Source organism: Lutra lutra, chromosome 4 (assembly GCF_902655055.1).
Source record: "Lutra lutra chromosome 4, mLutLut1.2, whole genome shotgun sequence".
NCBI lineage: Eukaryota > Metazoa > Chordata > Mammalia > Carnivora > Mustelidae > Lutra > Lutra lutra.
This window is the reverse complement of record NC_062281.1, coordinates 186708409-186722456: the sequence shown is the minus strand read 5'-3', so window position 1 is coordinate 186722456 and position 14048 is coordinate 186708409. Positions and strand designations below refer to the sequence as shown.

Here is a 14048-nt window from a genome sequence, read left to right as displayed (position 1 = left end):
AGTTAGGTGGAATCCACGGCCACGCAGAGTGGTAAAGGCTAGTCTGCAGATGTAGCCCACGTGTCTGGACAGCCACCCTGGGGAGGAGGAGCAGAGTAGTCAGTGCTGCCTTCAACCTCAAGGAGTTTACTGTCTAGCTGAAGAGAAAATATGTACCCAGAGAATGCACACTTGGCATTTGCAAGTACAGAATCACATTTGCAATTACAGAATAATGGAGCGCTGCTGGAGTGAGTGGGGGATAAGAAAGAAAGCATGTTCTCATTGTACACTCTCTTCCTGATGGACCAAGTAGTGTGTTGGCTGTTAATGTATAACTTATAGTAGTTTTTATTGAGCTTCAGTTGTTCGGCATTGTGCTAGGTGCGTCGTAAGGATTGTCTCTATCCCCAGAGCAACTCAGTGTGGGAGAGACTGTTACTATCCCTGTTTTCCAGATGAGCACACCGAGGCCCAGGAAGGTTAAGGAACTAATCAAGGCCACACTATCCACAAGTAGGCGTGCTGGGATACAGACCCAAGAGCACGGCTCTAGGGGTCACAGTTAACCACCATGCCTGCACGGCTTCAGAAATCAGTAAAATGTGGCCCTTGCACCAGCAGACTCAGGTGGGAGACACAGGTGAATCATTGCAGTGCTCTACGTGCTCACCGGGAGGGGTACAGACAGCGACCAGGGTGTCAGGGAGGTTGCGAGTCTTAAAAAATCAAATACCACTTTTGGGCAACCCAGTTTGAACAACCCTGCAACATATTCACCATGACTTCTCATTGATTTTTTATAAAGATTTATTTATTTATTTTAGAGAGATAGAGAGTGTAAGTGTGAACAGGGGAAGAGGGAGGGAGAGAGTACCTCATGCAGACACCTCGCTCTGCGTGGATCCCAATATGGAGCTCGATCTCACAACCCTGAGATCATGACCTGAGCCGAAACCAAGAATCAGGTGCTCAACCGACTAAGCCACCCAGATGCCCCAGGACGACTTTTTTTTTTTGACAGAGACAGACACGGCAAGAGAGGGAAGACAAGCACAGGGAGTGGTAGAGGGAGAAGCAGGCTCCCCACTGAGCAGAGAGACTGATGTGGGGCTCAATCCCAGGACCCTGGGATCATGACCTGAGCCGAAGGCAGATGCTTAACCCACTGAGCCACCCAGGCGCCCTACGACTTCTTATTTTAAAAGAAGGAGCAATTCCTCTCTTTTTAAGGAATTGTTAAGTATGCAATGATGTTACACTGCCTAGGAAAAGGATCTACCTAGATACTAGTTTTTTAAAAACTTGCTTTAGCTTATTGTCCTTGATTTCTTTCCATTTCACATTTTTTGCCTCTTAATAATTTCTTTATCGATGGGTTTGTGTTTAGTCAGATTGAACGCTGGCCTGTTCCTCCGGTTGGCTCTGTACCACTCCTTAAGACACATGCAAAACTTGAAATAAAGATGAACGTGTCTAGAGGCACCTGGGTGGCTTGGTGGGTTAAGCGTCTGCCTTTGGCTCAGGTCATGATCCCAGGGTCCTGGGATCAAGCCCCATATCGGGCTCCCTGCTCAGCAGGGAGCCTGCTTCTTCTTCTCCCACTGCTGCTCCCCCTGCTTGTGCTCTCTCTCTCTCAGATAAATAAATAGCATCTTAAAAAAAAAAAAAAGAATGTGTCTACGTTATAGAGGAAAAAAGAAAGAATTTCCCTAAAAGGTGTGATACACATTTAGGATCATCTCATGGAAGTTAGTACAATTGGTACCTCAAAATAGAGGTGCGACGTGGACATGTTTAGTGCTGTACAGAAGGAAGACTTCTTACAACCTCAAAAAGAGAAGGAAATGCTAGAGTTTTTAATTACCCAGGATCTGCAAATTAGCCAGAAATATCAATCCGTATCAAAATCAAATGTTTCTGAAAAAGGTCCCATCTGCTTTTCCTTTCTTTTCAATTCACTGCTCATGTTTTCTGGGTCTAGGGCTTGTCCCTCTGTCCTCTAGCCAGGCTGTGCTCAATCAAGATAAGGATACGTGGACTTGACTCGCTGTCGACCTAGCGGAGCTTGCTTTATGGACCCTGAACTGTGAAGTGTAGAAAATTCGAAGGCAAAGGACAGTGGAGACTGTGTTGGTCTCTGTGACTCAGAGACCCCAAGTCGCCAGCCGTTACTGGTTACTTCCGAACCAGAGTCTCCATGGGATAACAGTGCTGCCCACTTTTCTCACTCTTCCTTCCCAGCTTGGGTGGCAAAGGTGGAGGGTTTGATCTGGATTCTTTTTTCTTAAGATTTTATTAATTTATTTTTATTAATTAATTTAGTATTTATAAATAAAATCTTAAGACTTTATTTATCATGAGAGAGAGAGTGCACGTGTGTGTGCAGCAGTGGTGGGAAGAGGCGGAAGGAGAGGGAGAAGCAGATTCTGTGCTGAGCACAGAGCCTGATGCGGGACTCTGTCTCAGGACTCTGGGATCATGACCTGAGCCCAAGGCAGATGCTTAACCAGCTGAGCCACCCAGTGCCCCGAGATCTGAATTCTTATTAAATCTTCTCAGGGGGAAGATACCACCAATTGAAACACCAAGTATTTATCATTCTTTATTCTATTCTAATCCATATGCTAGTTCACCTATAGAAGAGAGGTAAAATTCCTCCGGAATTTAGAAGTGGGATTATGATAGTAACAGTCAAAGTCCTTTGCAGAAATGATCCAAGAAAATGGCCTTTATAGATTTGGAAACACATTTAACAACGCGGTTGTATGTAAGGAGTTGACAGTAATTTAAGTAAAAGAAACGAAGCCTAACCGCTTGTATTCTGTTCTAAGCAGGAAAGAAGCTATACTGATTGGGGGCGGGGTGGGGGAGGTGGCAGGAGGACGCCAGAGAGAGTGAGGGTTTGCTGAGTGTATCCCACTGTGCAGGAGGAGATCAGCCCCTCAAGGCAAAAATCCCACCCCCACAGACACGGTCTTGGTCTCAGGTTTCACCATGGTCTGGATGAAATAATACTTAATAATAACATTTGTAATTAGTTAGGTCACTACTATATTCCAGGCTTGGGGTTTAGGTTCTGTTTTACGTTACATGATTTAGTCCCAACAGAACAACTTAACCTTCATTTTACAAATGAGGAAACAGACACAGGGAGGGGAAACGACATGCCTGAAGTCTCACAGCTCATGGGGAGCAGAACTGGGCTTGAATCTGGATCTGAGTGTGAATACTGATTTGTAATTCATTGTGGGTTTTTTTTTTTTCTAACTGAGCGCCTGCTAAGTGCCACGAACTGTTCTAGATATTAGGGATGCAGCAGTAAACAAAATAAGCAAAACTCCCCACGCTCCGAGAGCTTCTGTTCTCGTGAGTACACACCACTAAGTAAATCACAGAGCACAACAACGGGAGCTGTAGCCTGGTAAGGCAGGAAGGGCACCAGAGAATGCCAGGCCCAGGTGACAGGCTAGAGCTGGGCAGACAAGGAGGGCCTGGCTGAGGAGGCAGGGAGCCCCAGGGATATCTGGGAGAAGAGCAGCGGGAACAGCAGATCTTTTCAGTTTCCCTTGCTCTCAGGACTGCCTTCATCTCTCGATCCAACTCCAGACCCACCAGCCACCTTTCTGATTACTAATTCTGGTCTGTGTATGTCCCGAAACCTGGCAGAGGGCACCCTGAATGGCGCAGTTACTAGAAAGGTGTATGCCTGGGATCGGATAATGAATTGGCGTCAGGTCTGTGTAAGATCATTTAGGGTGAGTCAGTCTCCAAGAAATCGATCTCTCCAGTGTCCGGAACCTAGGGTGGAAGAGGTCAGTCTCTCAATCCAGGAAGGAGCCAGGCCTCGCCCTCAGATGGGCCTGGATTCAGACCTCGGTCCCACTGCGCGCTAACTGTGATGCCGGCTCAGTTGGCCTCTGCTCCCCGGCCCGGGGATCATGAAGGTAACAGCATGACCACTGGGGATGTTGGCGAGTATGAAAAGTGATCATGTCTGTAAAGCTCTTGCCGCGCTGCCTCACTTAGAAGGGGTTCGAGATGTGGTCGTTCCACCCTTGGGCCTTTGCTGTGGGGCCGCTCGACGTCCCTAGGTGATGTTCTTCTGACTTTACATAAGACCAAACCTCTCAGTGTATGTGGCTGCTCTATTGTTCTCGCCAAATTTTCACACGCACTTGCGTTCGTTGAATGGAACTATTCGTAGTTACTGGTAATACCTGTAGTGTGGTGTGATGTCATGTACTAGATCTGGCACATCCTCCAGCTTGGGTTCTGGTTCTGCAGTGCTGTTGGCTCCATGAACTGGGATCGCGTCATCTCTCCGAAGCTCACTCTTTGTCTGCAGCAGGGTGGGGTGGACCATGTGACATCCAGGGTTCCTCCTTACCTGCCCTCGAGATCCTCCAAGGGTCATAGTCGGTGCCCTGTAGATAGAATTGTTTCATCTTTCATTAATGCATTAAGCTCGTGATCCCTGCCAATTCCATTTTTGGAATTTTTTAATTTTTTTAAAGATTTTATCTATTTGACAGACAGAGATCACAAGTAGGCAGAGAGGGAGAGGAGGAAGCAGGCTCCCTGACGAGCAGAGAGCCTGATGCGGGGCTTGATTCCAGGACCCTGTGATCATGACCCGAGCCGAAGGCAGAGGCTTTAACCCACTGAGCCACCCAGGTGCCCCCATGTTTGGAATTTAATTAGGAAATCACACATGTGCACAAAGATTTGTACACAAAGATATACAAGGGTACCCATTAAAATATTCCTTGTAATTGTGAAAGCCAAAAGCGACTTCAGTATTCAGACAGACTGATGGCGCGGTTTCCGTGAGCTCCCGCTGCGTGCCACGCTCTGGCCTGGTGCTTGGGATACATCCGTGAACCGAACCAGGCTCCCTGCCTTACGTCCTAGCAGGGGCAGACAGACAACAAGCAAATGACAGAAAAAAGCAAAGTATGTGGTTTGTTAGAAGGTGGGAAGTGCTGTGGAAAAAGGGAAAGTGATCAGGTTGAGGGGGATCCCGTGGTGGTGGGGGGGGGTTTCAAACATGGGAGCCGGGTGGGCCTCATGGAGAAGGGCTTGGAGTTGGCAAAGGAGGGACTCAGCTCAAGAGATGTTGGGGAGGCACGAACTCCAGGCGGAAGGAACAGCCAGTGCCAGGCCCTGAGGCAGGAACATGCCAGCGTGTTTACAGAAGAGAAGGATGCTGGGTGCTGAAGCAGTGTAAACGAGGAGGAGGAGGAGAGGGAGGTCAGCAGGGGACCAGGGACCAAATTACAAAGGGCCTGTTGCCCTTCACGTAGATCAGCCTTTACCCTGAGTGAAATGGGAAGTCTTTTCAGGGTTTGGACAGAGGCGTCCCATGATCTGCGTTTGTGTGTTAGAGGAGACAGTGTGCTTAGTATGTTGAGAACAGGCCACGGGGAGACCAGGAGAGACAGTAACGTTGCGCGGGTGTTGCACAACCAGGGAAGAAAGATGGTGACTCAGAGAAGAATCTAAAGAAAGTGGAGACAAACAGATTCCTGGCGCGTTTTGGAAACGAAGCCAACAGCACTTGCTGACAGATTGGACGTGGGGTGTGAGCAGCGAGAGGTAGAAGATGACTCGGGTCTTCTGTGCAAGTGATAGGAGGGAAGGAGCCCTGTGGGTGACCAGGGGAGGCCTGCGTGGGGTGGGCCTGGGGGAGGAGAGCAGGAGTGGGGTTTGGGAAATGTTAAGCTTGAGAAGTCTGTTGGGCATCCAAGAGAGGACTCGTCCTTGCTGGCTAAGAATATTTCATATACCTCGGTGTTTGGCAGAGGACCTGGCTTGCCAGATACCATGGTTGGAGGAAGGAACAAGGAAGTTACTCAAGCATTAAATGAGTATCAGATGCCCCTGTTTTGTAAAGTGTGTGTGTCCACACTCGTGTTAGTGTAAGAAAAAGTGCAGGTAGATACCAAATTATTAACAGTATTATATGGGATTTGACTTCTGAGTGATTTAAATTTCTTTCTCTTTTTGAGAATGTGTACTTTCTAATATCTGTCTCTACAAATTAATTTATATAAAATGGAGAATTTCTCTGAAGAGTGAGAAGACTGACTTCTCTTCATAAATCATAGTTATTTTTCCAACCATTGCCAAACCCTTGGATTGTTTACCGGTCTTTTTCCTTGTGAGTAGACGCACCATGAGCAGATTGCTTTCTTTTCTTTTGAGGTATTTTATCACGATCTCCAAAAATTTGAAATAACAGGACTGAAGGATACAAAGATTTGTAGCTCTTTTTTTTTTTTTTTTTTTTTTTAAGATTTTATTTATTTATTTGACAGAGAGAGATCACAAGCAGGCAGAGAGAGAGGAGGAAGCAGGCTCCCTGCTGAGCAGAGAGCCCGATGCGGGGCTCGATCCCAGGACCCTGAGGTCATGACCTGAGCCGAAGGCAGCGGCTTAACCCACTGAGCCACCCAGGCGCCCCAAGATTTGTAGCTCTTAAATATTGTCAGATTATTCTGCAGTAATACAACTGAACCGATTTAGAATATCAGCAGTGAAAAAAAGATGCTCATCGGTCTCTTAGGAAAGATACCCTCCCTTCCTAGGTCAGGATTTCAACTGCACGCCAAAAAATCCCTTAGCAGCATTCCTTCGTCTACCACGGGGGCATAAAAAAGCCTCATGTAGGTCTTCCACACTTTGCAGGTGTAGGAATCGGCGTGGTCCATGCTGGGTTCGAGAGACGCCTGGCCCATCACCTGGGAGCGCACAGCACTCCCTCCATCCTGGGAATCATAAATGGGAAAATCTCCTTCTTCCATAACGCGGTCGTCCGCGAGAACCTGCGACAGTTTGTAGAGAATCTTCTTCCAGGGAACTTGGTGGAGAAAGTAAGTACCTGGCAGAGCAGTAGGTTACCAGGTGCCTGGGACCGCTGGCGGCCCTGACCTCTGTCTGTGGTCATCTCAGACCTGAGGGCAAGGTCGTGTGTTAATCACTCAGCTGAAATCGTCTCAACGAAATCTGTAGGAGACTGAAAATTGAAACAGGGCAGGAAGACTGAGAGACTCCCTCCCTGTTAGTAACCACTGGACACACTTTGACAGTGGTGGGGATCTGAGCTTGAAGTGACAGCAACTCTCATTTTCTAAACCAAAAATTAGATCACAACATGGGATGAAAGATTTCTTTCTAACTCATGTGTTTTTTCATTTGAAGGTATTTGTCTTATGAAAGGATTCAAATTAGTTACATTTCACTGTATATTTAACAGTCACATCCGTGGAAAACACAAGATTCCACGAAGTCCAACATTTTTGCAACTTTTCAGAACTTAGTGTAAGGCAAGGATGAGTCAGTTTCACAAACAAAAATTGCACTAAAGAAGCCAGGCCCAAAGAGCACACACTAGTTTATCTTTATACTTAAGAAGCATTTTTCCTCCAGGATCTCAGATTAGGGATCAAAGGAGCTAGAACAGGATTCTTGTTTGCTTTAGCAATTCATTCCTTTAACTATACCACAGAGAGCGAACATACCAACAATTCCATCTTCTTTCCACATGCACTATGCATAGACTATCCCTCCAGGATCATTATCCACAGAAGAAATACTTGTTGGAGGCTCCTAGAACGATCACAGGTTGTCTGGATGGGTCCTCAAACATTTATGAAATACCTATTCTCCGCCAGTCACTGTAATGTTGAGGACTCTTTTCAAGGAGCTCCCAGTCTAGTGGGTGCTTATTTTCATCTGATCTGCCGAGAGGCTGCCCAAGAGAGCCGGGAGAGGCTTCTTGGCAGAAACAGTCCCGGCACTAAGTTCGCCAGGTGAGCAGAGAAAGGGAATGAGTTGCAGGCGGACAGGGGTCCAGGACGTGAAACAGTTAGCTCTGTGTGAGGTAGTCACCAGTGAGCAGGAGAGGGTTTACTGGCATCTCACTGCCAGGGCCTCTGAGAGCCCAGCCGCCCTGGTCAGGAACTCGGACCTCGTTTGCAGGTGCTGGCACCACTGAAGGGGGCTGAGCTGAGAGCAAAATGACCAGATTGAGGTTTACTAGAGATCATTGTGGAAGCAGAATGGAAAGATAAACCTTCTTTAACTATGAAAAGTTTCTAGGAAAAATTTTTATTTATCCATGTTTTTTATATTCTCAGTAGGATTATTTCAGCCATAAACAGGGAAGCACAACAGTATCAATTCACGTGGTAATAAATGAAATCGTGTAACGTATAGACTGACTGGGTCCCCTTATTCTTTTAAGTCATTTTAAAAGAGGAATCACGGCATTATCTTCCACAGGTTAATAGATGAATAAGGACAGTCTGTAACAGATTAAGAAACATGTCTATAATTCAGAAGTTTGATTTTTTAAATAACATTCCCAGTAATTATCCCAGAAAAGATTGTTGATTTCAGTCTGTAGGACTGGGAACATGAAAAGATGAAATCAGTAACTATTCTTTTAAACCGTTTTAGTCAAACAAAGACAAAAAAATGGTAGTCTGCATTTTTTATTTTTTTTTTAAGATTTTATTTATTTATTTGATAGAGATCACAAGTAGGCAGAGAGACAGGCAGGTGGCGGGGGGAGCAGGCTCCCTGCTGAGCAGAGAGCCCAATGCAGGGCTCGATCCCAGGACCCTGAGACCATGACCTGAGCTGAAGGCAGAGGTTTTAACCCACTGGGCCACCCAGGCGCCCCTGCATTTTTTATTTCTTATGAAACAGTGTTTTACACTTATTTGATTTTGTTTCATTACCTCTTGACTACATTATAATGCACTTGTTGGGAACTGACTACTGAAACCAACCTCCTTTCTTCCATTTAAGGTTACAAATAAAAATTACGTCCGATTCCTCTCTGGCTGGCAGCAGGAGAATAAGCCTCACGTGCTTCTGTTTGACCAGATGCCCGTCGTACCGCTGCTGTACAAGGTATATGAGGTGCTGGGGGAATGTTTGCTCTTTTTTTGGTGGAAGGAACTTGTGGCCTGCTTGTCCTTTTTGTGAGTAAAAGCTTACTCAGAGAAATGTGTGAAGACCAGAAATTTGCCTTAACCACCATACACTTGAGCACGTCCTGATGCCATTACCGTGCGGGTGCGTTCCACACACATACCAGCCTAGAATCCTCGGAAGAGCCCAGGGGTATAGATAGCATCCCTGTTTTATAGACCCGAGATACCGAAGGTATAACCTGTGCCCACGGTGACCCTCCACAGCACTTCTAGCTCCTCCCCCAGCCCCCGTTAGCCCCGTGACATGAGATGGGAGAGCAAAGTGTCCCGCCTAACTGTTCTCACCCTCACTGCCATCTTCCATAATTGAGGTAATTCCTCAAACACTCCATGCCTCCAACCCAGTGTGTATCTCAGGAAACTGAATATTTTTCTCCATCGGTGAAAAAAAATAAAATTCACTGTGTTTAGCTTTCTGGGTACAGTTTTCAGGCGTGAAATGCTCTAGAATTCCTCCAAGTGCACTAGCAGCCCGAGTGGAGCTGTACAAGCTAGGAGTCGTCTCCACCTGTGGTGTGAACGGGTCTCTCTTGGTTTGTGTGATCCTGCCACCAATTAAATTTCTTCCTCTCTCTTACACCCTAACAGTTGACTGCTTTTGCATACAAAGATTACTTGTCATTTGGATACGTACACGTCGGTCTGAGAGGGGCCGAAGAGATGACAAGACAGTACAATGTCAACGTCTATGCCCCCACCATCTTGATCTTTAAAGAACACATAAACAAGCCTGCAGACGTTATCCAGGTACGTGGGAGTCGCCCTGGCTTGCGGTCGCCCTCACATTGTGTCTTGGGCCTTTAGAAATAAACGGCGACACTGAACAGAGCCAGTGAGAAGGAGAAATTCGTTTTTCATTTCTTCCTTCAGAGGCACAAAATTTAAAAACAAATTTGGTTTTTATCCAATTTGGGTCTGTTTTACTCAAAAAATAATCTTTTGGCAGAAAATAGGATGGTGTTGATGCCCCGGCCTGAGGGAAGAAGATAGGGGAGTTAGTGTTTCATGAAGACAGTTTCCATTTGGGAAGATAAAAAGGTTCGGAAGGTGGATGGGGGTGATAGCCGCGGAACAGTGTGAATGTACTAAATGCCACAGAATTACGCACTTGGAAAGAGTTAAAATGGTCCATTCTTATTATATATTTTGCCACAAAAGTAAAATAAATAAGAGGGGCACCCAGTTGACTTAGAGCATGTGACTCTCCTCTGTCTCGGGGTTGTAGGTTCAAGCCCCACATTAGGTATAAAGATTACTTAAAAATAAATCTTTAGGGGTGGCTGGGTGGCTCAGTCGTTAAGCGTCTGCCTTTGGCTCAGGTCATGATTCTGGAGTCCTGGGATCGAGCCCCACATCGGGGTCCCTGCTCCGTGGAAAGCCTGCTTCTCCCTCTCTCACTCCCCTGCTTGTGTTCCCTCTCTCACTGCGTCTCACTCTGTCAAACGAATAAATAAAATCTTTAAAAAAAATTTTTTAATAAAATAAGAAACAGTCATCACCTTTTATCTCTAAAGTGATCCTGTCAGAAAATCAATAATCTTATTCTAAAATAAATTTAAAAATTAAATATAAAACAACAAAAAGGAATGAAAGAAAACCATAGTAAACTAACTCAGAGAACATATAAGTGAATATCTGATCTTTAGGTAAAGAAGGGTGCAGGGCGCCTGGGTGTCTCGGTCGTTAGGCTCGGGCCATGGTCCCAGGGTCGTGGGATGGAGCCCCACGTCAGGCTCCCTGCTCAGTGGGAAGCCTCCTTCTCCCGCTTCCACGCCCCCTGCTTGTGTTCCCTCTGTCGCTGTCTCTCTCTCTCTGTCAAATAAATAAATGAAATCTTTAAAAATAAAAAAGATAAGGGCTGAAAATCTTGTTGGAAAATCTTAATTTGTGTATTAAGTTTAAAATTTGTATGTAAATACTTCAAAAATTTTAAGTTAAACAATAAGCTAAGGGAAATACTTACAACCGATCTAAAAAAGATTATCTTTAATTTCTCATGAGCTTCTTCTAATCAAAGAGATCAACACAAAACTTCCCAAAAGTGATTGCTTAATGGGTATAGAGTTTTCTTTTGGGGTGATGGAAATGTTTGGGACTAGAGAGAGGTGATTATTACACAACACTGTGAATGTACAAAATGCCACGGAGTGATATTTTAAATAGCTAATTTTATGTTATGTAAATTTCACCTCAATTTAAAAAAATTTTAATAAAATTTCCCAAGCAGGGTAGGCTGAGAATATGAATAAAATTCTGAGAAGAGACTCAGGTGACTAATAATCACTTTTAAAAATTAAATCTGGCTAATCAAGAAAAGCCAGTTTAACATTTTCTTCTCCTCCCATCATGTTGTTAAAGATTTTCAAAGAGAAGATACTCAGTTGAGAGTAGAGAGAAACAGGCAGTCTTTTACGGAGCTGGAGGAAGCTTCAGAAGTTTTCAGAAAAGCAATTAGGTGATAATAGGCCAATTGCCTGGATTCATTCTCGGAAAGAGTACTCCTGAGTACCTCGTATGGGCCAAACACTGCCCTGCGCTGGGGACAAAGCCCTGAACAAAGTCACCTAAATTCCTTGTTCCAAGGTCTACTGTGTGTTCTAGTGGTGGGACAGAAAATGGGCATAGCATCACTCCATGGTGGCCTGTCGTAAGGGGAGAAGCGCCGAGGGGAAAAATAAAGCAGGAAAAGGGAATGGGGAGTTGGGAGAGCAGGTTCACATGTTTTAAGGCAGAATGACCGAGAAAGGCCTCACTAAGAGGCGGCTTGCGTAAAGACCTAAGGGAGATGAGATTACCTTTTAGGAATCTGTCCTCAGGAAAAAGGAATTCAGGCCAAAATTACAGAGACATTATATCATTTGTAACCAGTTTCACTGGGGGAAAAATATAAGTATCCGACAGCAGGCTAATTATTGGTGAACACCAAACAGGGACTACTATATAGCTGTTGAGCCATTAAAACAGCAGTTCTAGAATACTTATTGATGGGGACAGTTTTCCTAACATAATGTTGAAAGGAGCAAGTAGGATACAAAATTGAGGCGCAAGTCTGTAGCAGGTCTGAACCCTCTCCCTGGTCATCTCAGACCCGAGTTCCACAGTAGTTAACTAATAATGCAGACAAAATCACTTAGATGAGGTCTGTAAGAGAATGAAACTTGAAGTAGACGTAGCACAGACTGAAGGATCTCAGTAGATATCAATTCTAGACACGCCTAAACACTGATCTCGATTTTGCAACGTGTGTGTGTGTGTGACGCGCACGCGTGCACGTAGGAAAAAGCCGGAAATATCTCTTGATGGCAAAATTACATATTATCCTAATACTTGGGTTTTCAAAAATCCCTTTCATGAACATGTATTACTTTTTTTTTTTTAAAGATTTTATTTATTTGACAGAGAGAAATCACAAGCAGAGAGGCAGGCAGAGAGAGAGGAGGAAGCAGGCTCCCCGCTGAGCAGTAAGCCCGATGCGGGGCTCGAACCCAGGACCTGGGACCATGACCCGAGCCGAAGGCAGCGGCCTAACCCACTGAGCCACCCAGGCGCCCCTGTATTACTTTATTTCTTTAATGTTATTTTTAGTTTTTGTTTTGGTTTTTTTTTTTTCTAAAATTTTTTTTCCACATAATCTCTATACCCATCATGGGGCTTGAACCTGCCACCCTCAGATCAGGAGTCAGCATGTGCTACCAACTGAGCCAGCCAGACACATATATATATATATATATATATATATTTTTTTTTTTTTTTTTTTTAAAGCAGTAGGAAGCCTCTGACTCATCCTCTCTTAAAGGAAGCTAGAATGAGAAGTTCTAAAAAATCGCTTATTTCCTTCACTCCGTAAACATTTTGCTTCCTGCCTGTTGTGGAGGGAATACAGAGGAGCTCTGACATCCAGAGTTAGTCTTTGTCCTCACGACTCCATCAGAGGAGAGAGGCCTGAAGGCAATTTCCATCCACCAGCCTGGGTGACTCACTCCGATGTGAACATAGGGCAAGGGCCCTTGAGGCTGGGACTTCGGGAAGGACATGGCGTGAGGCAGAACCAGATGGGGGAAGGGGACAGTGCAGCGAGAAGGGCAGGTTTAGAAGAAGGTAACGAATTCAGCTGCGGATGTACAGAACGCGAGCGGCCTACAGGAAGTCTGCGGGATGGTGTCCACCGGACGGTGGGATGTAGGGATCCAGGTCTTAGTGGGCTGGGGAGGGAGGTCTGTAGCTCCTCAGCGAGTGGGGAGAGGCAGAAGTCCCCAGGGGGAGGCCATCTCCCAGGCATTGGTAGTAGGTGAGGGGAGGAGAGAAGGGGGCCAAGGACAGATTTCTGGGCAACCGCAGGCAGTTAAAAAGACGGTGCCCTGCCCCGTGGCCGCCGAGGAGCTGGGAGAGTCCGGAAGAAAACATGCCTGCGGTGAAGATAGGAAAAGAACTTCTCAATTCAGGATTTATCTATGAAGATTTCAGAAATCGCTTTTCAGGAATAGCTTCTCCTCTTGAGAATGATTCATTTGTCCCTTGGGGGAAGTTGTAACTCAGATACATTTACAGAATTACCCGCACAGGGGCGCCTGGGGGGCTCAGTCGGTTAAGCATCCGACTCCTGATTTCGCCTCAGGTCATGATCTCAGGGTTGTGAGATCGAGCCCCACACCCAGCTTCGGTGCTGTGGGTAGAGCCTGTTGAAGACTCGCTGTAGCCCTCTGCGCCTCCGTCCTCCTGTGCACACACACGCGCCTGGTCTCTTGCTCTCTTAAAAAAAAATTACTGGCACATGGATGCTTTTCCAGTTGGCTCCTGGGGGTCTGACACCAGCGCCGCCCCACGGCAGGTCACTTAGTAGGTGACACCGGCGGCCCTGCTTGTTCCGTGACGCACTGCTGAATGTGTTGGGTTTGGTCTGCGGGGTCTACGGCCGCGCGCTGATTTCTTGACTCTTCCCTCGATGTGCATTTTGGGGCTTTAGGAGCCGTGTTTCCATGAACATGTGCATCTCAGTCTCTCTGGGTTTCTCTAGGACAGCAGTTTGTACAGGTTCACAGACCCCGGGGTGAGGGTGAGAAGTCC

At 45.9% G+C, this 14048-nt stretch overlaps 1 protein-coding gene across 3 annotated transcripts in view; it reads left to right on the top strand.

Annotated features, from left to right (window-relative positions):
- Nucleotides 1-14048, top strand: part of DNAJC16 (DnaJ heat shock protein family (Hsp40) member C16) — a 41942-nt gene that overhangs the window by 11891 nt on the left and 16003 nt on the right. For all 3 annotated transcript variants that reach the window (XM_047726503.1, XM_047726502.1, XM_047726504.1), the window contains 3 exons: nt 6670-6854; nt 8797-8901; nt 9573-9731. In XM_047726503.1, the coding sequence (XP_047582459.1) occupies nt 6670-6854; nt 8797-8901; nt 9573-9731 (449 nt within the window). The remainder of the gene's footprint in view (nt 1-6669; nt 6855-8796; nt 8902-9572; nt 9732-14048) is intronic.